The sequence below is a fragment of the Triticum urartu genome, chromosome 6A (genome assembly GCF_056163025.1).
Source record: "Triticum urartu cultivar PI428250 chromosome 6A, HENAU_Tu73, whole genome shotgun sequence".
Classification (NCBI taxonomy): domain Eukaryota; kingdom Viridiplantae; phylum Streptophyta; class Magnoliopsida; order Poales; family Poaceae; genus Triticum; species Triticum urartu.
Window position 1 is genome coordinate 145,952,699 of NC_141878.1, and position 22,881 is coordinate 145,975,579.

At 44.2% G+C, this 22,881-nt stretch overlaps 1 protein-coding gene across 1 annotated transcript; it reads left to right on the forward strand.

Annotated features, from left to right (window-relative positions):
* The first annotated feature begins 18,941 nt into the window (after positions 1 to 18,941).
* LOC125517252 (uncharacterized) lies at positions 18,942 to 22,466 on the forward strand. The gene is made up of 8 exons (XM_087527119.1): positions 18,942 to 19,365; positions 19,461 to 19,534; positions 19,961 to 19,970; positions 20,054 to 20,474; positions 20,647 to 20,741; positions 20,825 to 20,908; positions 21,851 to 22,048; positions 22,154 to 22,466. Exons 1-4 carry the CDS (start codon positions 19,007 to 19,009, stop codon positions 20,133 to 20,135), a joined length of 525 nt encoding a protein of 174 aa, XP_087383245.1. The 5' UTR covers positions 18,942 to 19,006; the 3' UTR covers positions 20,136 to 20,474; positions 20,647 to 20,741; positions 20,825 to 20,908; positions 21,851 to 22,048; positions 22,154 to 22,466.
* The last annotated feature ends 415 nt before the right edge of the window (positions 22,467 to 22,881 follow it).

Consider the following 22,881-nt stretch of genomic DNA (forward strand, 5'->3'; position numbering starts at 1 on the left):
GTAACCAAGACCGAGAAGACTCGTTAGGTTTTTCGCTACAAGCACCTTTCCCCCCCTTACTCCACCGCTTAAATCTCGGGACGAGATTTCTTGTAGTGGAGGAGATTTGTGACGCCCGGATAATTAGGCTACAGTAGTCCTGCGTTAACGATGCCACGTCACCTCAGCTACTGTTGTTAAACTCACGTCGGTTAGAAACCCAGTTCAAACTTCAAATTTAAAATCAATGCAAACATCAAAGTTTACAAACTTTAAATCTAAAATGTCCAAGAGGTGACAAATAATGCGTAGGTAATTATGATGGAGAAAACATCTTTTTTTATAAAGTAGTTAAAAGCGCTAGTTTAATAAAAACTACAGTAAAACTAATATTTAAATGTCTTTTAAATACTAAACAAATATAAACTAATTGTTTAGGGTGCCAAATCAATTATGGCAGTGTCATAAGTATTAGTACTAATTTAGGGGCTAGATTTATAATCTATAAAACAAAGGTAAAAATAAACTGAAAAGAAATTGAAAAGGAGAAAGAAAAGGAAAACAAGCAAACAAAAAAAAGGAAAAGAAAACAGGACCCCCCCCCCCCGCTGGGCCAAGTGGCCCAGCTGGCCTCAGCCGCCCGAACGGGCCGGCTCACCCCACAGCCCAGCCGCCCCCCACACTCCCTTAACCCCCATCCGGCCGAAACCCTAACCCACTGCCCACTTCCCATGCACCCCCCCACTTTCCTCGATCCCCTTCTGGATCGAGCTCGAGCACCCGCGCCCGTCCCGCCATCGTCGCGCCGACGCCACCCAGAGCGCCCCCGCCTCGCCGCCTTGCCGTCCTCCTCGTCGCTCGACGCCCTGACGCCCCGTCCTCAACCTCCTCCTCCCCGTCCTGGATCTGGGCGCCCATGGCGCCCCGACGCTGCCGTCGGAGCCATCGCGCCGCCACCTAGCTGGACGCCATCGCCTATGTCCACCCCGCCGCCGGAGCCTCACCGCCGGCCTGCATCCCCTCCGCCGCATCGTCTCCATCCTCCTCCTCGCCCCCCCGTTGCCCTGGACCCTACGTGCCCCCCCTGTGAGCACCACTCCTCCTTCCCCTGGTTTCCTGCTCGCCGACCGCGGCCATAGCCGTCGTGCGCACGCGCCCTCGCACTCCCGCCGCGCGCCTCGCCTCACCTCCCCTCCCTGTGAGCCACTCCGGCAGCCCCAGCTCCGGCCACCCCCCTGCTGCTTTCCCTCAAGCTCGCGCATGCCCGGGGCGCGCCTCACCCCTGCGGCCACGGCAGCCCTCGCCTACACCCCGCGCCGCGCGCTGCGCCGCTCCCTGCGCCACGCTCCTCGCCGGTGTTTGCCATTGGCCTTGCCTCGCTTCCCCCCCTCGCTCGAGCGACGCCCGAGACCCGGCGCCCGCTAGCGCCTGTAAACCGCATCGCCCCTCTGGGCCACTGCCAAACGGGGCCCAGCCCCAGAACGTTTCAAAAAGAAAGATTAAAAGAAAATAATAAAAATATTAATTAATCAGTTAATTAATTAATTAAATTAATTAACTTAACTAATTCTGATTAGATTAACCTAATTACCAATTAAACTAGTTAATCTATTTTAGTTAATCAGTCAATGACAGTGGGGCCCACCTCCCTAATTAATACTAATTAGGTTAATTAATATGTCTAATTAAAATGTGTCACTGACCAGTGGGACCCACTGGTCAGGTTGACCAGTCAACCCCTGTTGACTGCTGACGTCAGCATTACTTCATGCTGATGTCATAAATTCAATTTCAAATTAATTAAATAATTAATTAAATCTCAGAAATTAATAAAATCTTTAGAAAATCATATCTTTTAATCCGTAACTCGGATTAAAATATTTTCAACATGAAAGTTGCTCAGAACGACGAGACGATTCCGGATACGCAGCCCGTTCGTCCACCACACACCCCTAACATATCAAACGTGCAACTTTCTCCCTCCGGTTCATCTGTCCGAAAACGCGAAACACCGGGAATACTTTCCCGAAGGCTTTCCCCCTTCGTCGGTATCACCTACTACCGCGTTAGAACACGTCTAGCTCTGCTTGTTGTCCTGTTATGCACTTGCTTGCTATGTATTTACTGTTTCTCCCCCCTCTTCTCTCCGGTAGACCCCGTGACGATGCTGATGCCCCTGTGGTCGACTACATCACCGACGACCCCTCTCTCTTGCCAGAGCAACCAGGCAAGCCCCCCCTTTGATCACCAGATATCGCCTACTCTTCTCTATACTGCTTGCATTAGAGTAGCGTAGCATGTTACTGCTTCCCGTTAATCCTATACTGATGCATAGCCTGTCCTTGCTACTACTGTTGTTACCTTTACCTGCAATCCTATTGCTTAGTATAGGATGCTAGTTTATCATCAGTGGCCCTACATCCTTGTCCGTCTGCCATGCTATACTATCGGGCCGTGATCACTCGGGAGTTGATCACGGGTATATACTATATACTTTATACATGATACATGTGGTGACTAAAGACGGGTCGGCTTGAGGAGCACCCGCGAGTGGAGTTTTGAGGCGGAGTGGCAGGGCAGGTTCCGACCACCTAGGAGAGAGGTGGGCCTGGCCCTGGTCGGCGTTCGCGGATACTTAACACGCTTAACGAGATCTGGGTATTTGATCTAAGTCTGGCCATTTGGTCTATACGCACTAACCATCTACGCGGGGTAGTTATGGGTATCCCGGCGTCGTGGTATCAGCCGAAGCCTTCGTGACGTCAGCGACTGAGTGGCGCGCGCCGGATTGGACTGGAAGGCCACTAGGCTAGGTCTGCTTTCGGCCGCGTTCGCAACGTGCAGGTGTGCTAAGGGCGATGGGCCCAGACCCCTGTGCGCTTAGGTTTAGACCGGCGTGCTGACCTCTCTGTTGTGCCTAGGTGGGGCTGCGACGTGTTGATCTTCCGAGGCCGGGCATGACCCAGGAAAGTGTGTCCGGCCAAATGGGATCGAGCGTGTTGGGGTATGTGGTGCACCCCCGCAGGGAAGTTAATCTATTCGAATAACCGTGATCTTCGGTAACAGGACGACTTGGAGTTGTACCTTGACCTTATGACAACTAGAACTGGATACTTAATAAAACACACCTTTCCAAGTGCCAGATACAACCGGTGATTGCTCTCTCACAGGGCGATGAGGGGAGGATCATCGGTTAGGATTATGCTATGCGATGCTACTTGGAGGACTTCAGTCTACTCTCTTCTACATGTTGCAAGACGGAGGCTGCCAGAAGCGTAGTCTTCGAAAGGATTAGTTATCCCCCTCTTATTCTGGCATTCTGCAGTTCAGTCCACATACGATACCCTTACTCCATTTGATACCCATGCATATGTAGTGTAGCTCCTTGCTTGCGAGTACTTTGGATGAGTACTCACGGTTGCTTTCTCCCTCTTTTCCCCTATCCCTTCTACCTGGTTGTCGCAACCAGATGTTGGAGCCCAGGATCCAGACGCCACCGTTGACGACGACTCCTACTACACCGGAGGTGCCTACTACTACGTGATGCCCGCTGACGACGACCAGGAGTAGTTTAGGAGGATTCCAGGCAGGAGGCCTGCGCCTCTTTCGATTTGTATCCCAGTTTGTGCTAGCCTTCTTAAGGCAAACTTGTTTAACTTATGTCTGTACTCAGATATTGTTGCTTCCGCTGACTCGTCTATGATCGAGCTCTTGTATTCGAGCCCTCGAGGCCCCTGGCTTGTAATATGATGCTTGTATGACTTATTTTATTTGTAGAGTTGTGTTGTGATATCTTCCCGTGAGTCCCTGATCTTGATCGTACACGTTTGTGTGTATGATTAGTGTACGATTGAATCGGGGGCATCACACTGCGGGTTGAAGAGGCGGGAGTTTCGCAGCACGATAGACAGAGGCGCTAGCTTGTAATTTCGGCATAATAAGGCGCGGCTTGAAATTTCAGGAGAACAAGCTTAACATGTACCCCCAAAAAAGACAATTCGCACCTCAAAACTAGAGAGAGCTATGTCCCGTTTTACTATATTACTAGAAATGCATTCAAATATAACAAAAAAACTAAAAAAATCAAGACAACAAACATAACGTGTACTGTACCAAAACAATTAACACTTCCCTCAACAATAAAAAACAATGTGTGTTGTCTAGCATATGGACTAAATTTGAGTACATTTTCCCTGTTTGAATTGGATTGTACTCGGGTTAGTTATACAACCATCTAAATATTATCTTCACAACACATGACATGAATATAGGAGAAGTAAATTCCTATATAAATACAAACTACATGTACATACGATCTCAAATTCAAATATATGTATAGATTTCATGTTGAATTCAAATCATAGTACATTTATGCTCTAGCTAGATGTTTGGAATCTAAACCATGTATGATATACTACGTACAATGTGTTTAACAAGCACAACACACACACAAACACTATTTAGACTAGTAAGGTACACGTGCATTGCACGCATGAGATTTGGCAACCAAATAATGAATAAATACCACATTATAGCATGTAAGCTTTGAGTCATATATGGATGATGTAGATGTTTGTTTAATTCTTATAGTTCATTTCATTCAAAATCATCTAGTTTTTATAAGAAAGTTAATCTATTTTAAGATTCATGGAATTGTGCGTTGTAAGGCATAAAGTAAAAACAAATAATGGAAAATCATGTAGAAAAACATTTGTGCAATTACGATACGGAAGATTCTAGAACAAAGAAGAAGTGCTTGTGTTTTGAGATTTGTGCATTATGCTTAAGTTCAACCATGGAGTCTTCTAGATTGTACATGTGGCAAAATCTGGTGGAATCTAGATGATATCCAATGGCCAGTTGAGCTCAAATTTGCCATCTCTGCACCATCGGATTGGCCTCATCTAATGACCATCTTTCAAAGTTAAAGTTATCCGCACACTATATAAAAAATATAATATATAATATATATGGGGTATAGATATAGATATGTGAGCCGAAAGCCACCCATCATCTTTAATTAGAATAGTGTGTCCATGCACGGATGCAATGTGGCCAAACGATGTCTGCCATCGATATTTTAAATACAAATCAGTCTGACCTTGTTCAATGTGTATATGGTACAACATGCTCGTTTCCAAACCACACCACGCATATCTCAGTTATATTCATGCATGCATGGGTTTCAAACATCATGATCTCTTATTCAAATATTTGAATTCTACTTTACATTGATTATGACGTCACCTAGTCTTTTACACCCACACAGTCATCTTCTCTTTATAATTGTACCATTAACTTTCTCTCGTGCATGCATGCACACACAGTACCAGTCGGCATTATCCATCGCACACATGCAATCTTTTTCTTCAGGCCGGTCTCCCATGCATGCACACACACACGCACACACACACACACCTCCCCCTCCCCATCATATCGGGCATTCTTTATCTCTCACGTGCATGCACAACGATCAATGTTCCTCTATGTGTGTGTATATATAGCTAGGTCTTTCACAGTTTTCCACACAAACCGCTCAATCTATATATCTTGTGAGGTCTCACCCTCTTTCCCACGTCCACATCGATCAATCTATACCTCTTTATATAGGATTACATAGCTAATACACCCACATTAAATATATATCCAACGTCCCCTTTCTCATCATCCATGCCTCCGCTTCATCTCTGAGACGCACACACAGTGGCGAAGACAGGAGCAGCAAGGGTCCTACCCCCCTAACATCAATATATATCGAGGCTAATATGAATGTGATCATTAGACAATTGTTGGTAAAATGGTTTAAGTTGATGAATTGGCCCTCCTCGTAAAGGATTAGCAATGCTTGGCCCCCTAGCTCATTTATTTTTCATGGCTCCGCCACTGTGCGCAATAGAGCACGTTCTCGCCCCTCTCTTCAAATATCGATCTCTCACTTGTGCACTCCTTCATAGTCTCCCTCCCACTTGGCCCCTCGCACCATCTTCTAGCCCCCACCAGATTTTGCCACATGTACAATCTTGCAGACTCCATGGTTGAATTTAAGCATAATGCACAAACCTCAAAACACAAGTGCTTCTCCTTTGTTCTAGAATCTTCTATATGATAACTGCCCAAACTTTTTTTCTAGTTGAATTGCCATTATTTGTTTTTTACTTTATGCTTTACAACGCACAATTCCAAGAATCATAAAATAGATTAAGGGCTTCTTTGATTCAAAGGATTCTCAAAGGAATTTTGGAGGATTCTAATCCTTAGGAATTTTTCCTATCTTGGTTGTTTGATTCGTAGGATTGTAAACCATAGAATTTTTTCCATAGGATTCATTTGCACTAGATTTCATAGGAAACATCCCATCCACTCAAACCACTTTGAAAGAATCCTGCGTTTTTTCTATGCAAAATCAAACACTCGTACAATCCTGTAGAATTCAAGACGACATTCCATTCTAATCCCATGTTTTTCATATCCCCGCGTCTTGGAAATCCTACGAATCAAAGAGGCCCTAGTTTTTTTATATAAAAACTAATTTATTTTGAATGAGATGAACTATAAGAATTAAACGAAGGTCTACATCAGGCATATATGACTCAGAGCTTACATGCTATAGTGTGGTATTTATTCATATTTGGTTGCCAAATCCGATGCGTGCAATGCACGTGTACCTTACTAGTACTTCGAGTATGTGCAAACACGTAAATTCGAATTCCAATGGCACGCTACACAGTGTCTCTCTTACAGTTCATGAAGCTACGTGACACATGTGGAGGCGTTGTCGCGACCTCCTTGTGTGGATTGATCACAGTGACGTGTTGCTGCTTCCAGAAGAATGTACTCGTCCTCTCTGAGAAACACTAGCGGTACATGCACGAAGTGAACATGTGCACACACGCCACACACACACTCATTCCCTCGCACGCACACACGGGTACACGGGGTGACGCATTTTTGTACGAAGATCCACCCCATGTGATAATTTGACGCGTGTAAAGTCCTTCATTTCATTGATGGTCAATTAATACAGCGCGTGCAAATTGAGTGGACGTGAGGGCGGAAGAAAGACATCACTATTCCATTGTGTGCATGCGAGTAGTTAAAGCATGGGGTGCCAGTACCTCCATTGGTCTCCTTTGTTTTTTGTGCCAATTTTTGACCATATTGTAAGTAACATAATATTTATGCATGTCATAAAAAGTGGCACAAAAAAGGGGGCCAATAAACGAGGATGCAGGCAGCATGATCAACTTTTGCTAGGGCTACTGTTGGTGGCCTTTGTATTTAAATATGGACGGAGTGGAGTAGTACTATCTTTATCTTAGCCTTGTAGGGCTCTCCCAGCGCCTAGGCTCACCTCCCCGCCTCGCCCACCGGATCCCGCCATGGATAATCCCTTAGATCCTATGATCTCGCGGGCTGCTCTCTCGCTGCGGCCCGCAGCACTGCCGCCTTTGAGCGAAACCCACATGTGTTTTAGAGGGGATCCATTGCTCTGGAATCATAGATCGGTGGCGCCGGAGGACATGCCAGGGCTGCGTTTCAGGTGGTGGGCAGCAAGGGTAAATTGGATCAAGGAAGCGTCGCATCAATTGGAGAGAAGTTCCAAGGAGCTGCGCCTGGCGCAGCACAAGGCAGAGGCGCAAGTCGATCTTAGGGGAGAGATGCTGAGGGATGTTAGCATCGGGCAGTGTCGCGTTGATTTCGATCTAGGGCAAATGGCAGAGATCATATTCATGGAGTCGACTTCGGAGGAAATAATGCGCATGCATGCGCAATGGCATGAGCAGCCAGTGCAACTGTTCAAATGGGCGGTAGGAGAAGCCAAATCCCAGGACCAGTTGCGGCGGCGCCGCTGGGCATGCATCATAGGCGAGGTGAGCTTCCCTCCATCCCCGCCAGCGATGCAGTGACCTAGTCGGTTGCTGCTACAGTGAACTTGCAACGCTATGTCGGTTTGCAACCTTGACAATCACTCCATCTATATGTATTATTTTCCTGTAAAAATACTTGGTCGTTTGGAAAAAGATGGTAATTGATTTATCACTAGTTTAAGAATGCTTGGTCGTGACAATCAACCGAAGCCACAACCAGAAGTCTCCATCGTGTAAGTACTTTACGGTCGGTCGCACCAACAGACGGTCGGTCAGACCCGCGTCTCACCGAAGGGACACGCATCGGCTTGGTCTAACATGTATGACCAGTTACATCACTGACTTGTGCGACCGCATTTGAGCAGTGTAGTACTCCCTCTATCTCAGTTTACAAGTCTTGCACGTGTATCTAGGTCATTAATTTGACCAACTTAATAAGAGGCATACATTACAAAAAATATATCATTACAAACTTCAAATATTCTTTTTTAAATGATATATTTTTTATGTTAAACAATTTATGTTCTACTAAACTCATCGGGAGTACTTGAAATTTATGTTTCATTAAACTCATCAGGAGCTGTTTCGGGCCTCCAAACCAAAACCATCAATTAATCTTTACCTTGTTCCCATCACATTCCAAAGTACTAGTGCTACAATTAAATGCAAGCTTGCTCACACCTACTAGTACGTACCAAACCTGAACGTGTTCCCACTATGCAAGTTTTACTACTAGTGCTAGTACTTAGGTTATAAAAAGGGGAACTACCTAACCAAAAATTACTCTACCTTCCCCCTCATAAGTCCTCCTTCTTCGTCCGTCCTTGCCATGGCCGGCGTGTAGAGCTCTAGGTCGAGAACTACTCATAACAAGGGAGCAGCAACCAAGGTTGCGGAAAAAAAGAGAGGGATCGCCGCCATGCAGAGACCTCAAAAGATCTCTCACGGGCAGGCGATGGCTCCCAGGAGCACCCTGGCCGCGGAGGCGAACATGCCGAGATGGCACCGCTGGAGTCGTTATCCTTCGACGGCATGCCTGATCAGCTCAATAAGCACCTCAATAAGCAGAAGGAGTTCATCCACGGCTTGGTGGAGCTGCTGAAGGAGAGCCTCGATGACATGCCCGCTGAGCTCAATGAGCAGGGGGAGTTGACCGCCGGCTTGGTGATGCCACTGAAGAAGAGCATTGCCTCAGATAAGAAGGCGACTGGCGAAATCCTGCAACCTCTGGAGGACAAGGCGAAGCTCTGCCATGAGCTCGACCTGCTGAAGGAGGAGAACGCCGGCTGGAAGAAGCTGCATGAGAATAGTAGTTCCTCGATGAAGATGCTGCAGGCCCTTGTCATGGAATAGAAGGAGGAGTTGGCAAAGCTTCGCATCGAGCACCCGGCTGCTGTCAAGGTATGTAATGCGGCCGTGGAACAGATGATGAAGGCTCGCGTCGAGAATATGTGTCATGGACACAATGAAGAAGATGGTGGAGGAGATGCGCGAGGAGATGGAGGTCGTGGAGGCGATGAAGAAACAGTTACGACTCCACAGCCAGCAACCCTTCATGTAGTGAGAGCAGTGCCCCAGACTTATGTGTGTGTCTTCCTTTTTTTGGGATGATAATCTTCCTCCTTCTTTTGCTCCTGTGTTTCTTCTTTTTCTTTGGGTGTTTCGCCGCACGTGTCACGTTCTCTACGAGGCATGAATAGAACAATGCTAAAAATGAGATGACTAGCAAATTAGATCATTCTTTATCGCCAATAGAACAATGTCTCTTGCTAGTAATATATAATAAGAGTAGAGAGTAGAGATATGGCACTGGGCTGCCGTGTTTCGTGCTCCTCCGTCGTACTTCAGTGGAAAACTTGAGTATACCGCACGGTTCTTTGCTCCTCCTCAGGTCATCGGCACATTTATACGAGCAGTCAAATCACAAGACCCCGCCTTCCAGCAGTAATGAGCCATCAACACAAAGGCCCTCGCCTCTCTTGAAACCGACCTAGCTAGACTGCCCCGCCCTCTAGCCTTTTAAAAAATGTATACTTTTGTACAGTAGTAGGATCGATGGATTGCGCCATGGAGCAAAACTAACAAGATGAAATTAAAGAAAAAAGGTGGTAAATATAGAGAGCGCTCGTCGCCAAATTATGCATATAGTACTATTAAAAAAGCTAGTACGTGCTTAAATGGGGTGCTAAACTATATTAAAGAAATTAGCATACCTATTTAATTCTTGGGTTCTTATTATTTATGCCACTAGTTTGTGTATCACTACTTAGTTTTGCCATTAGAAGTTACAACTACTCAAAAATGCCATCGATCCGTGAGATGCCTGCTCAAAAATGCAATTAGATATCTCAAAAATACCATCGTTAAGTTAGATGTTTGCTCAAAAATACCATTCGACATTGTGATTTTCATGTCAAACCCGTTGACCATGTTACACGACAAAAATAAGCCGATTCTCGCAATGATAAGTGTGGCCCCGCTTGTCAGGAGTAACCAAGCGAACAATTTTACAGGAAAATAAGAACGCTGTTGGGATCAAGTAGGCCCCAGACTTTATTTTACTGTAGTGAGGTAGAAGGAGAGCTGGCATGTTGGTCCATTGGTATTTATGTCATTATAACATGGCAAAAGAGATTTGAGTCATAATAATGGTGTCAAGCACAACACACCCATCAAATAAAACTAAGCACCCTGAAATTCTTTGACAAAACTAAGCCCCCTGAAATTCTTTGACAACTAAACTGCTGGCTATATGATGTTGGCCATATATATTGCATGTATATAATGTGAAGAAATGAGTGGTAGTCATAGTACTATACAAACTAAAAGATGAACTGTAAGAAATACTAGTATGTACGTACTGAAGAGTTAAAGTAACGAGAAGAAACATAACATAGTTCTGCTGGGGGCTCAGCACAGCACACCCCTCAAATAAAACTAAGCACACCAAAAATTAAACTAAGCAACTAATCTGGTAGACACTGCATTAGAACCACCATGAGCAACGACACTGCCACCTTACTCGGAGTCCTCGTCCACGTCCTCGACTTCGTCCTTGTCCCTCTTCCTCTTCGGTGATACTTCTTTGCTTGAACCGCACACTTGGCTCTTGCTCTTCATCCAACCCTTGTAGATATTGAAACAAAGGTAGCCATCCATTGCAGCCTAGTGGATGTGGTCTATATCTAGTACATTCCACTCCCGTGCACAATGAAATGTGTGCGGAGGTTTCTTCAGTTTACCGTACAAAGGATGAACCATGGGTCCTGCCAGGGTCAGCGTTGAAGGCTGATCATGGGAGGGCACCAGCCCTTCCTTCTGGAGGTCGAAGGGGTCGCCTACAACGAGGCCTATCCGACCCAGGACTTCCTTGTCGTTCCTAAAGTCTATAGTAACGAATTTGACTCGTCCGCCCTTGAGGAACTTCTTAAATTCCTCGCACACAACGTCGGCATGGCATATGTGGTAGACCAAGCATAAGTCATGCACGCAAACCTGGATCATGGCGGGCTTCTTCTTCTCTGCCTCCTTTAGATTCTTCTCGCTTCCCAGGACTGTGGTGTACTAAACATCTAGCCCATTGACCCACTCATCATTTGAGTTTTCGAACATGCGTTTGAAGCGAGCAAGGCATTCTTTCACCGTTGCGGAAGAACGGGTTAGATGACGTCGAAGTCATCGCTGGTGATGGTTCTAACCTTGTACTCACCACCGATCATGGAGATTTGGGACGCCATGGATTTGGGAGGAGGGTTAGGATTAGTGGAACTGCCGTAGTATGAAAGGACGGGCCGACTAGGAGCGGTTTATCGGTTGTAAAAATGCCGAGTGGGGGGGGGCATGCGAACGGCAGGGTAGTGGCTTGCCTGGTGGATAAATGGATTCATGCACAGTACTATGGGGCCCAATTAGAAGTCATGTCTACTCGATGCCAAATAAAATGGCTTTTGATGTCATGTCAAGCGTCGGGAAAATTACAGGTGATACGAAGCTTTCCATTCTCCCATGATACGGGCTTTCGAGAGCCCTTGGATCTGAGAGCGAACGGTTGCATGGCGTGATTCTAGACCTATGGGTGAATATCCTATCCTGGAGGGTTATTTTGCAAATTTTCAGCAACTTAGCATGCGACCGTTCGATCTCAGATCCAAGGGCTGCCGGCAGCCCGTTGAAGGAAATATGCCCTAGAGGCAATAATAAAGTTGTTATTTATATTTCCTTATATCATGATAAATGTTTATTATTCATGCTAGAATTTTATTAACCGGAAACTTAGTGCATGTGTGAATACATAGACAAACAGAGTGTCCCTAGTATGCCTCTACTTGACTAGCTCGTTAATCAAAGATGGTTAAGTTTCCTAGCCATGGACATGTGTTGTCATTTGATGAACGTGATCACATCATTAGAGAATGATGTGATGGACAAGACCCATCCGTTAGCTTAGCATAATGATCGTTCGGTTTTATTGCTACTGCTTTCTTCATAACTTATACATGTTCCTCTGACTATGAGATTATGCAACTCCTGAATACCGGAGGAACACCTTGTGTGCTATCAAACGTTACAATGTAACTGGGTGATTATAAAGATGCTCTACAGGTGTCTCCAATGGTGTTTGTTGAGTTGTCATAGATCGAGATTAGGATTTGTCACTCCGTGTATCGGAGAGGTATCTCTGGGCCCTCTCGGTAATGCACATCACTCTAAGACTTGCAAGCATTGTGACTAATGAGTTAGTTGCGGGATGATGCATTATGGAACGAGTAAAGAGACTTGCCGGTAACGAGATTAAACTAGGTATGAGGATACCGACGATCCAATCTCCGGCAAGTAACATACCGATGACAAAGGGAACAACGTATATCGTTATGCGGTTTGACCGATAAAGATCTTTGTAGAATATGTCGGAACCACTATGAGCATCTAGGTTACACTATTGGTTATTGACGGGAGACGAGTCTCGGTCATGTCTACATAGTTCTCGAACCCATAGGGTCTGCATGCTTAACTTCTGGAGTCTCAAAATGGTCGAGACGTAAAGATTGATATATTGGAAGGCTATATTCTGACATCGGAAATGTTTCGAGTGATTCGGGTATTTTTCGTAGTACTGGAGAGTTATGGGAATTCGTATTAGGCCTTAATGGGCCATACGGGAAAGGAGAGAAAGGCCTCAAGGGTGGCCGCGCCCCTTCCCCATGGATTGGTCCGAATTGGACTAGGGAAAGGGGGTACCTCCTTCCTTCCTTCTCCTTCTCCCTTCCCTTTTTCCTATTCCATGTGGGAGGTGGAATCCTACTAGGACTGGGGAGTCCTAGTAGGACTCCACACTTTGGGTGCGCCCTATGAGGGCCGGCCTCCTCCTCCCTCCATCCTTTATATACGCGGCCAGGGGCACCCCATAGACACACAAGTTGATCATTGATCCCTTAGCCGTGTGCGGTGCCCCCCTCCACCATAATCCACCTCGGTCATATCATCATAGTGCTTAGGTGAAGCCCTGCGACGGTAGCATCATCATCACCGTCATCACGCCATCGTGCTGACGAAGCTCTCCCTCGACACTCAGCTGGACCGAGAGTTCGTGGGACGTCACCGAGCTGAACGTGTGCAGATCGCGGAGGTGTCGTACTTTCCGTACTAGGATCGGTCGATTGTGAAGACATACGACTACATCAACCGCGTTGTCATAACGCTTCCGCTTATGGTCTACGAGGGTACGTGGACAACACTCTTCCCTTCTCGTTGCTATGCATCGCCATGATCTTGCGTGTGCGTAGGAAAGATTTTGAAATTACTGTGTTCCCCATCAGTGGCATCCGAGCCAGGTCTATGCGTAGATGTTATATGCACGAGTAGAACACAAAGGAGTTGTGGGTGTGGGTATATACATATTGCTTGCCGGCACTAGTTGATTCTTGATTCAACGGTATTATTGGATGAAGCGGCTAAGACCGACATTACGCGTACGCTTACGCGAGACTGGTTCTACCAACATGCTTCGCACACAGTTGCTAGTGGGTGTCTGTTTCTCCAACTTTAGTTGAATCGGTTTCAATGAATATGGTTCTTTATGAAGATCAAAAAGCAATCACTATACCGCATTGTGGTTTTGATGCGTAGGTAAGAACGATTCTTGCTAAGCCCGTACCAGCCATGTAAAATTTGCAACAACAAAGTAAAGGACGTCTAACTTGTTTTTGCAGGGCTTGTTGTGATGTGATATGGTCAAGACGTGATGAGATATAAGTTTTTGTATGAGATGATCATGTTTTTGTTGAAGTTATCAGCAACTAGCAGAAGCCTTATGGTTGTCTCTTTATTGCATAAGATGCAAGCGCCAAATAATTGCTTTAGTTTATCGCTATGCGACAACAATAGTTGCAAGAGCAATAGTTGGCGAGACGACCATGTGATGACACATTGATAGAGATCAAGATGATGGAGATCATGGTGTCATGCCAGTGACGATAGAGATCATGACGGTACTTTGGAGATGGAGATCAAAGGCGCAAAATGATCATGGCCATATCATGTCACATATTTTGATTGCATGTGATGTTTATTCTTTATGCATCTTATTTTGCTTAGTCGGCGGTAGCATTATAAGATGATCTCTCACTAAATTTCAAGGTATAAGTGTTCTCCCTGAGTATGCATCGTTGCGACAGTTCGTCGTGCCGAGACACCACGTGATGATCGGGTGTGATAAGCTCTACGTTCACCTACAACAGGTGTAAGCCAGTTTTGCACACGCGGAATACTCAAGTTAAACTTGACGAACCTAGCATATGCAGATATGGCCTCGGAACACTGGAGACTGAAAGGTCGAGTGTGAATCATATAGTAGATATGATCAACATAGTGATGTTCACCATTGAAAACTACTCCATCTCACGTGATGATCGAACATGGTTTAGTTGATTTGGATCACATGATCATTTAGATGACTAGAGGGATATCTATCTAAGTGGGAGTTCTTAAGTAATATGATTAATTGAACTTTAATTTATCATGAATTTAGTCCTGATAGTATTTGCATATCTATGTTGTAGATCAATAGCTTGCGATGTAGCTCCCCGTTTATTTTTTGATATGTTCCTAGAGAAAAATAAGTTGAAAGATGATAGTAGCAATGATGTGGACTGGGTCCGTGATCTGAGGATTATCCTCATTGCTGCACAGAAGAATTATGTCCTTGATGCACCGCTAGGTGAGGGATCTATTGCAGGAGCAGATGCACACGCTATGAACGTTTGACAAAGCTCGGTATGATGACCACTTAATAGTTTAGTGCACCATGCTTTATGGCTTAGAACCGGGACTTCAAAAACATTTTGAACGCCACAGAACATATAAGATGTTCTGAGAGTTAAAATTGGTATTTCATAATCATGCCCGTGTCGAGAGGTATGATACCTCTGATAGTACTTTGCCTACAAGGTGGAGGAGAATAGCTCAACCAGTGAGCATGTGCTCAGATTGTTTGGGTACTACAATTGCTTGAATCAAGTGGGAGTTAATCTTCCAGATAAGATAGTAATTGATAAAGTTCTCTAGTCACTATCACCAAGTTACTAGAACTTAGTGATGAACAATAATATGCAAGGGATGACGAAAGTAATTCCCAAGCTCTTCGCGATGCTGAAATCGATGAAGGTAGAAATCAAGAAATAGCATCAAGTGTTGATGGTTAACAAGACCACTAGTTTCAAGAAAAGGGCAAAGTGAAAGAAAGAGGAACTTCAAAGAAGAAAGGCAAGCAAGTTGCCACTCCCATGAAGAAGCTCAAAGCTAGACCCAAGCCTGGAACAGAGTGCTTCTACTGCAAAGGAAATGGTCACTAGAAGTAGAACTTCCCTAGATACTTGGCGGATAAGAAGGATGGCAAAGGGAACAAAGGTATATTTGATATACATGTTATTGATGTGTACTTTACTAGTGTTTATAGCAAATCCCTCTGTATTTGATACTAGTTCAGTTGCTAAGAGTAGTAACTCGAAACGGGAGTTGCAAAATAAACAAAGACTAGTTGAGGACGAGGTGACGATGTGTGTTGGAAATGATTCCAAGGTTGATAAGATCACCATCGCAAACTCCCTTTACCTTCGGGATTAGTGTTGAACCTAAAATAAATGTTATTTGGTGTTTGCGTTGAGCATAATATGATTGGATCATGTTTATTGCAATACGGTTAATCATTTAAGTCAAAGAATAATTGTTATTCTGTTTACATGAATAAAACCTTCTGTGGTCATACACCCAAAGCGAATGGTTTATTGAATCTCGATCGTAGTGATACACATATTCATAATATTGAAGCCAAAAGATGCAAAGTTAATAATGATAGTGCAACCTATTTGTGGCACTGCCGTTTAGGTCATATTGATGTAAAGCGCATAAAGAAACTCCATGCTGATGGACTTTTGGAATCACTTGATTATGAATCACTTGATGCTTGCGAACCATGCCTCATGGGCAAGACGACTAAGACTTCGTTCTCCGGAACAATGGAGTGAGCAACTAACTTATTGGAAATAATACATACTGATGTATGCGATCCGATAAGTGTTGAGGCCCGCGGCGAGTATCGTTAATTACTGACCTTCACAGATGATTTGAGCAAATATGGGTATATCTACTTAATAAAATATAAGTCTGAAATATTTGAAAAGTTCAAAGAATTTCAGAGTGAAGTGGAAAATCATTGTAACAAGAAAATAAAGTTTCTACGATCTGATCGCGGAGGCGAATATTTGAGATACGAGTTTGGTCTTCATTTGAAACAATGTGGAATGGTTTCGCAACTCACGCCACCTGGAATACCATAGCATAATGGTGTGTCCGAACGTTGTAATCATACTTTATTGGATATGGTGCGATCTATGATGTCTCTTACCGATTTACCACTCTCGTTTTTGGGGTTATGAATTAGAGACAGCTGCATTCATGTTAAATAGGGCGCCATCTAAATCCGTTGAAGATGACACCGTATGAACTATGGTTTGGCAGGAAACCAAAGCTATCATTTCTTAAAGTTTGGGGTTGCGACGCTTATGTGAAAAAGTTTCAAACTGATAAGTTCGAACCCAAATCGGAGTAGTGCGTCTTCATAGGATACCCAAAAAAAACTGCCGCGTACACCTTCTATCACAGATCCGAAGGCAAGATATTTCGTTGCTAAGAATGGATCCTTTCTAGAGAAGGACTTTCTCTCGAAAGAAGTGAGTGGGAGGAAAGTAGAACTTGATGAGGTAATTGTACCTTCTCCCGAATTGGAAAGTAGTTTATCACAGAAATCAGTTCCAGTGATTCCTACACCAATTGGTGAGGAAGTTAATGATGATGATCATGAAACTTCAGATCAAGTTATTACCGAACCTCGTAGGTCAACCAGAGTACGTTCCGCACCAGAGTGGCACGGTAATCCTGTTCTAGAAGTCATGTTACTAGACCATGACGAACCTATGAACTATGAGGAAGCGATGATGAGCCCAGATTCCGCGAAATGGTTTGAAGCCATGAAATCTGAGATGAGATGCATATATTAGAACAAAGTATGGACTTTGATTGAATTTCCCGTTGATCGGTGAGCCATTGAGAATAAATGGATCTTCAAGAGAAAGACGGACGATGATAGTAGTGCTACTATCTACAAAGCTCAAATTGTCGCAAAACGTTTTCGACAGGATCAAGGTGTTGACTATGATGAAATTTTCTCACTCGTATCGATACTTAAAAGTCTGTCTGAATCATGTTAGCAGTTGCCGCATTTTATGAAATCTGGCAAATGGATGTCAAAACTGTATTCCTTAATGGATTTCTTAAAGAAGAGTTGTATATGATGCAAACAGAAGGTTTTGTCAATCCTAAAGGTGCTAACAAAGTGAGCAAGCTCCAACGATCCATCTATGGACTGGCGCAAGCATCTCAGAGTTGGAATATATGCTTTAATAAAGTGATCAAAGCATATGGTTTTATACAGACTTACGGTGAAGCCTATATTTACAAGAAAGTGAGTGGGAGCACTACAACATTTCTGATAAGTATATGTGAATGGCATATTTTTGATCGGAAATAATGTAGAATTTTCTGGAAAGCATAAAGGAGTGTTTGAAAGGAGGTTTTCAAAGAAAGACCTCGGTGAAGCTACTTACATATTGAGCATCAAGATCTATAGAGATAGATCAAGACGCTTGATATATTTTCAATGAGTACATACATTGACAAGATTTTGAAGTAGTTAAAAATAGAACAGTCAAAGAAGGAGTTCTTGCCTATGTTGCAAGGTGTGAAGTTGAGTAAAGACTCAAAACCCGACCACGGCAGAAAATAGAAAGAATGAAAAGTCATTACCTATGCCTCAGTCATAGGTTCTATAAAATATGCCATGCTGTGTACTAGACCTATTGTGTGCCTCACCATAAGATTGGCAAGAGGGTACAATAGTGATCCAGGAGTGGATCACTAGGCACCAGTCAAAAATATCCTTAGTGGAATAAGGAAATGTTTCTCGGTTCTGGAGGTGACAAAGAGTTTGTCGTAAAGAGTTACGTCAATGCAAGTTTTAACACCGATCTGGATGACTCTAAGTCTCGATCTAGATACATATTAAAAGTGGAAGCAATTAGCTAGAGTAGCTCCGTGCAAAGCATTGTAGACATAGAAATTTTGCAAAATACATACGACTCTGAATGTGGCAGACCCGTTAACTAAATTTCTCTCACAAGAAAAACATAGGGATGTGAACTAGATTATCGACTCTAGTAAACCCTTTGGGTGTTAGTCACATGGAGATGTGAACTAATCACATAAAGATGTGAACTATTCATGTTAAATCACATGACGATGTGACTTAGATTATTAACTTTAGTGAAAGTGGGAGACTGAAGGAAATATGCCCTAAAGGCAAAAATAAAATTATTATTTATATTTCTTTATATCATGATAAATCTCTCCCTAATAATAAAGCACGGATTGAGTCTCTGGGTTCACCGTTACGGCGTTTTTACACAAAGGTCTCTGTGCTTTTTTGAATTAACCCGCAGTCCGTTAAATAATATGGAAAAAACGTTTCGTATTTCTGGCTCACCCGTGCACGCGTTCGATAGAAAAAAAATACCCATCCCCAATTCGTGCGGCCGCGCACCCCACCGATGGATCCGCCGCTCCCCCCCGCCGCCGGCACGCCATCATCCGCCGCGCCGTCCTCCCCGCACCCTGGCCTGTCTCCTCTCCGCCGCGCCCTCCTCCCCGCGTCGTCCGAGTCCTCCAGGCGCGGTTCGCCGAAGGCGAGGCCCAGGCCGCCGCGCTCCTGGCCCGCGCCGGCCGGTTCGAGCGCACGCCGCCGACCGCGACCAGCTGCTCATCACGCTCCTCTCCGCCGCGGGAAACGGCCGGGAGGAGGAGGACGCGCGGGAGGCGGGGCAGCGTCCGATCCGGCCGAGGCTTACAGCGACACGGACGCGGAGGCTCTGGCCGCGGTCGCTGCGCTCCCTCCGTTCACTACCTTCCCGTGAGCTTAGTTCCACCCTAGCCTCTCCCCCTTTCCTCTTTGTTTTTGAACTGATTCCCAACTGCTTGATCAATCCTGCTCCTCTGCTCCTGCAGGATGGCTTTCTCTGTTCAATTGCTTAATTTGGTTGTCTTGTCTTACCTGAACTGCAAGGGAACCAACATACATGGCATGATGGATGGAGATCAATAGATGTTTTTTTGTTCTGTTCACATGCTTTCTAATAGTTTCCATAGGATTATAGGCATGAGCTTTGAACAATAGGCATAAATCTGTTGTAATCAATCAAAGGCAGTGAAAACGTTTACTAAAATCTTTAGATGTGGGGATCCTCTGAATTGCTTTGATTGAACGTCCAACGGGGATCTCATCTTATAGTAACTCTGAAACATTGTATTGGTAGTTTTTATCTTTACACTTTTGCCTTCTGTACATACTGGATTGCATTGTTTAGGACATGACACAGCGCTGCAAGCAGCTCATGAGAGTAGTTTGCAAACGCAAATCATTGTATATGTCACTTATGCTTCTCTTAATAGAAAATAGTACTATTTTGGAGAAGGGCATCTGGCTGACTTTCAATAAAACTCTTCAGGTTTTGTTTGGTGAGATTCTCTTTAGAAAACAAGATTTGTATTGGTGGTAGATCGACAGCAACTGACAGCATCTTCGTCATCCGCGGTGGCAGTGCCGTCCGCGCGGAATGCCTTCTGTGGCCGCGCCTCCGCCACCAACACCGCCACGCAGCCAATGATGTTGGCATGTGGTGAAAAAAGGGCCCAAGTGAAAGGTCGACCAAGCTGTAAAAATTCAGTGAGAGGAATTTTTGTGCTCACAGCTCACACCATGGCGTCCGTTGCCTCTGTTCTTACTTTATTATTTTGTTTTTCCCTTCGTCGATTTTTCATGTCGCCTGACAAGAACAAGAATTGCAAAGAAGAAGTGAAAAGAAAACACAGAACAAAGGATGAACGCCGGAGAGCACTCCTATATAATTTCCCCCCAAAATATGATGGGCAGTGGTGTGCTTGTTTGCATTGATCGCATGGTGGCCAGCACTTCACCACACATCTGACGGCGACTGTTTTATCCAAGAGGTGGAGGATAAGGTATTCACCTCTAAAATCACACTTCTGTTTTCCTGTTTCCATCTGAAATATGGATTACCAATATACTACTCTCACTTGGATTTGCACATGAAAGCAGTATAAATACTTGCACCGAACTGTACGATTTGTTGAGCCAAGTGTCGAGTCTGATATGGCATCTTTATGCTTTCAGAGAAGCGCATCTCTTAAATTCACAGTTTTGAACCTAAAGAGACACATCTAGAAAATGATTGCACGAGTGGTTCCAGTGTCATGTACGTCAACATGGTAAGCATGTCTTTTTTTTCTGATTCTAAGTTAGTTGTAAAAGTATTCCATGCTACTATTTGTTGACCAGAATTGGCTACCAGGTTGGAGATTTGGGATCGGATGCTGCGCCAAGAGCGAGGGACCGAGGTGCTGAACTAACAGCAGGGGGGAGGGTGATTCTTCAGGTACCAACATGGCTGTCGACTAGAGAATTTAGTTAACCGTTTGCTTTACTTGAAGCTCCAAATTGTAGTTATTTTATTCGTTCACTAATTTGGTATAATCCTAATCTAGGAGGACTATGATTGTATGATATGAGATCCTGACATTTAGCAATAATAAAAGTTCTTTTCGGAAGTACAGTTGTAAGATCTATGATTCTAGCTTCGACCTTTAACTGGACAGTACCAATTGGACATATAATTGATTATTTATGCACAACAAGATATTCTGTTTGTTTTAGTTTTTCAATCAGATTCATCTAGCCCTTTGTTGACTTTCTAATTTTTCCACCCTCTACCTCTGAAACTCAGAAATCAGAGAAAGGTCATTGGCATATCCCTATCTCTGACGAAAATTTGCTAGCGAGGAAGAGGACCAGAATGTTTTTTCTATTGTTGGGGATATACATAATACATATAGATAAATTTGGACCATTTATAACAGAGATTTCTTGCCAAAAATATTAACTCTGTCCAGCAGTGGGCACTGTCAAGGTAATAACAGGAATTTGCTGAACCTAATTGAAAGAAAGAGGGATGGTAATCCGATTGAGAACATTCTCTAACTAAAATAGACTTACGAACAATCAACAATATCAAATAGTTTCAAATTAACAAATGTTGTTTGACTAAAATACCGATTTAAGAATTTGGCGAATCTATAATTCTCTACATAATCACTTGGTGCATTGTTAGACCACTTGGGGACAATATCATCAATTTCTTGCATACTGCAATAATGCAAGTTTAAAAAGCCAGTTTCTTGTGTTTCTTATTATCTCTGTGTTCAACTAACTGCCAAGAATCATATAAGGATGCATCTAATGAGGTAGATTTTGTTTATGCATTTTTTAAGTGTAGGGATGCTGTATCTGATTAACAAAACGTTGTTCAACCTTCTATTAGTCCACCTAGGGAGCTGCACAAATTTGGAACAACTTCCAGAACAGGCATCCAAGCATTTTGGTCTGCTACCAGTAAGCTGCCAGAGCAAGATAGCTGGGAGTCTGGGATGTCGAGTCGTCGAGCCGTCCAATGCCAAGTTCGCCGGCGGAAGGAGAACATCCGTCAAGCCGTCCGTCGCCTGAGGCGGCTACACCAGAGGTATGTCTCCTCTTGAAAGTTAATCGCCTGAGCTGTCCATCGCCTGAGCCGTCCATCGCCTGAGCCCCTGTTTCAGTTTATTTTTTTCGCCTCGCTGCTCAACAGGTCCGTGGGTTACTACTCCTTTGCTCTTGCTGGCGACCGGCCTCCAGAGTAGCACTTGCTTGAGATCTGATCTAGAACTGAATTGTGCCCTGCTTTGCTGTGGTCGTATGCTCTGTGTCCACCGATGAGTTTCAGATACAGAATAGGACCAAAATTGGAGTAGGTTCAGTCGCGCAAATGTTGTATCACTTTGTCATGGGTATTGTGCTGCTAAATTGCTTGTTGGATTGTTCAAACTAAAGTCATCCAGTCAGTTTGCTACAATGTTCATTTGTTTACTTCGGAAGTTCTTGGGCCTGATCACTTTCGAATTTGTCTATGGTTTGAGATTAATCTTTCCGAGATGTTAGAGAGTGGGTCCAAGGATGGATCTGCCCATCAGTGTGCAGAGGATCTTCTAATTCCTGCAGCTAATCTTGATTCATGGATATTGTGTTTGCTCTGTGGCGCACTATGTTTCAGTTTATTTTTTCTGAAAAATTGGCGCTACTTCTGATTGCTCACAATTTAAGTTTTGCTGATATACACTGGAGGCATTAAACCAACAACTTTCTCTGTTTTTTATGCGTGCTACTACAAATACAAGGACACATCTTACAAACACACGGCTTCCGCTGGCTTGGCTAGCTTTGTACGTCCACTTTGCGCTACAAGTCGCCTTTCTATGCTGTCTTACAATCTCGTAGTACAGACCGTGCTCCACCTGAGGTACGCCCGATCTCATGCCA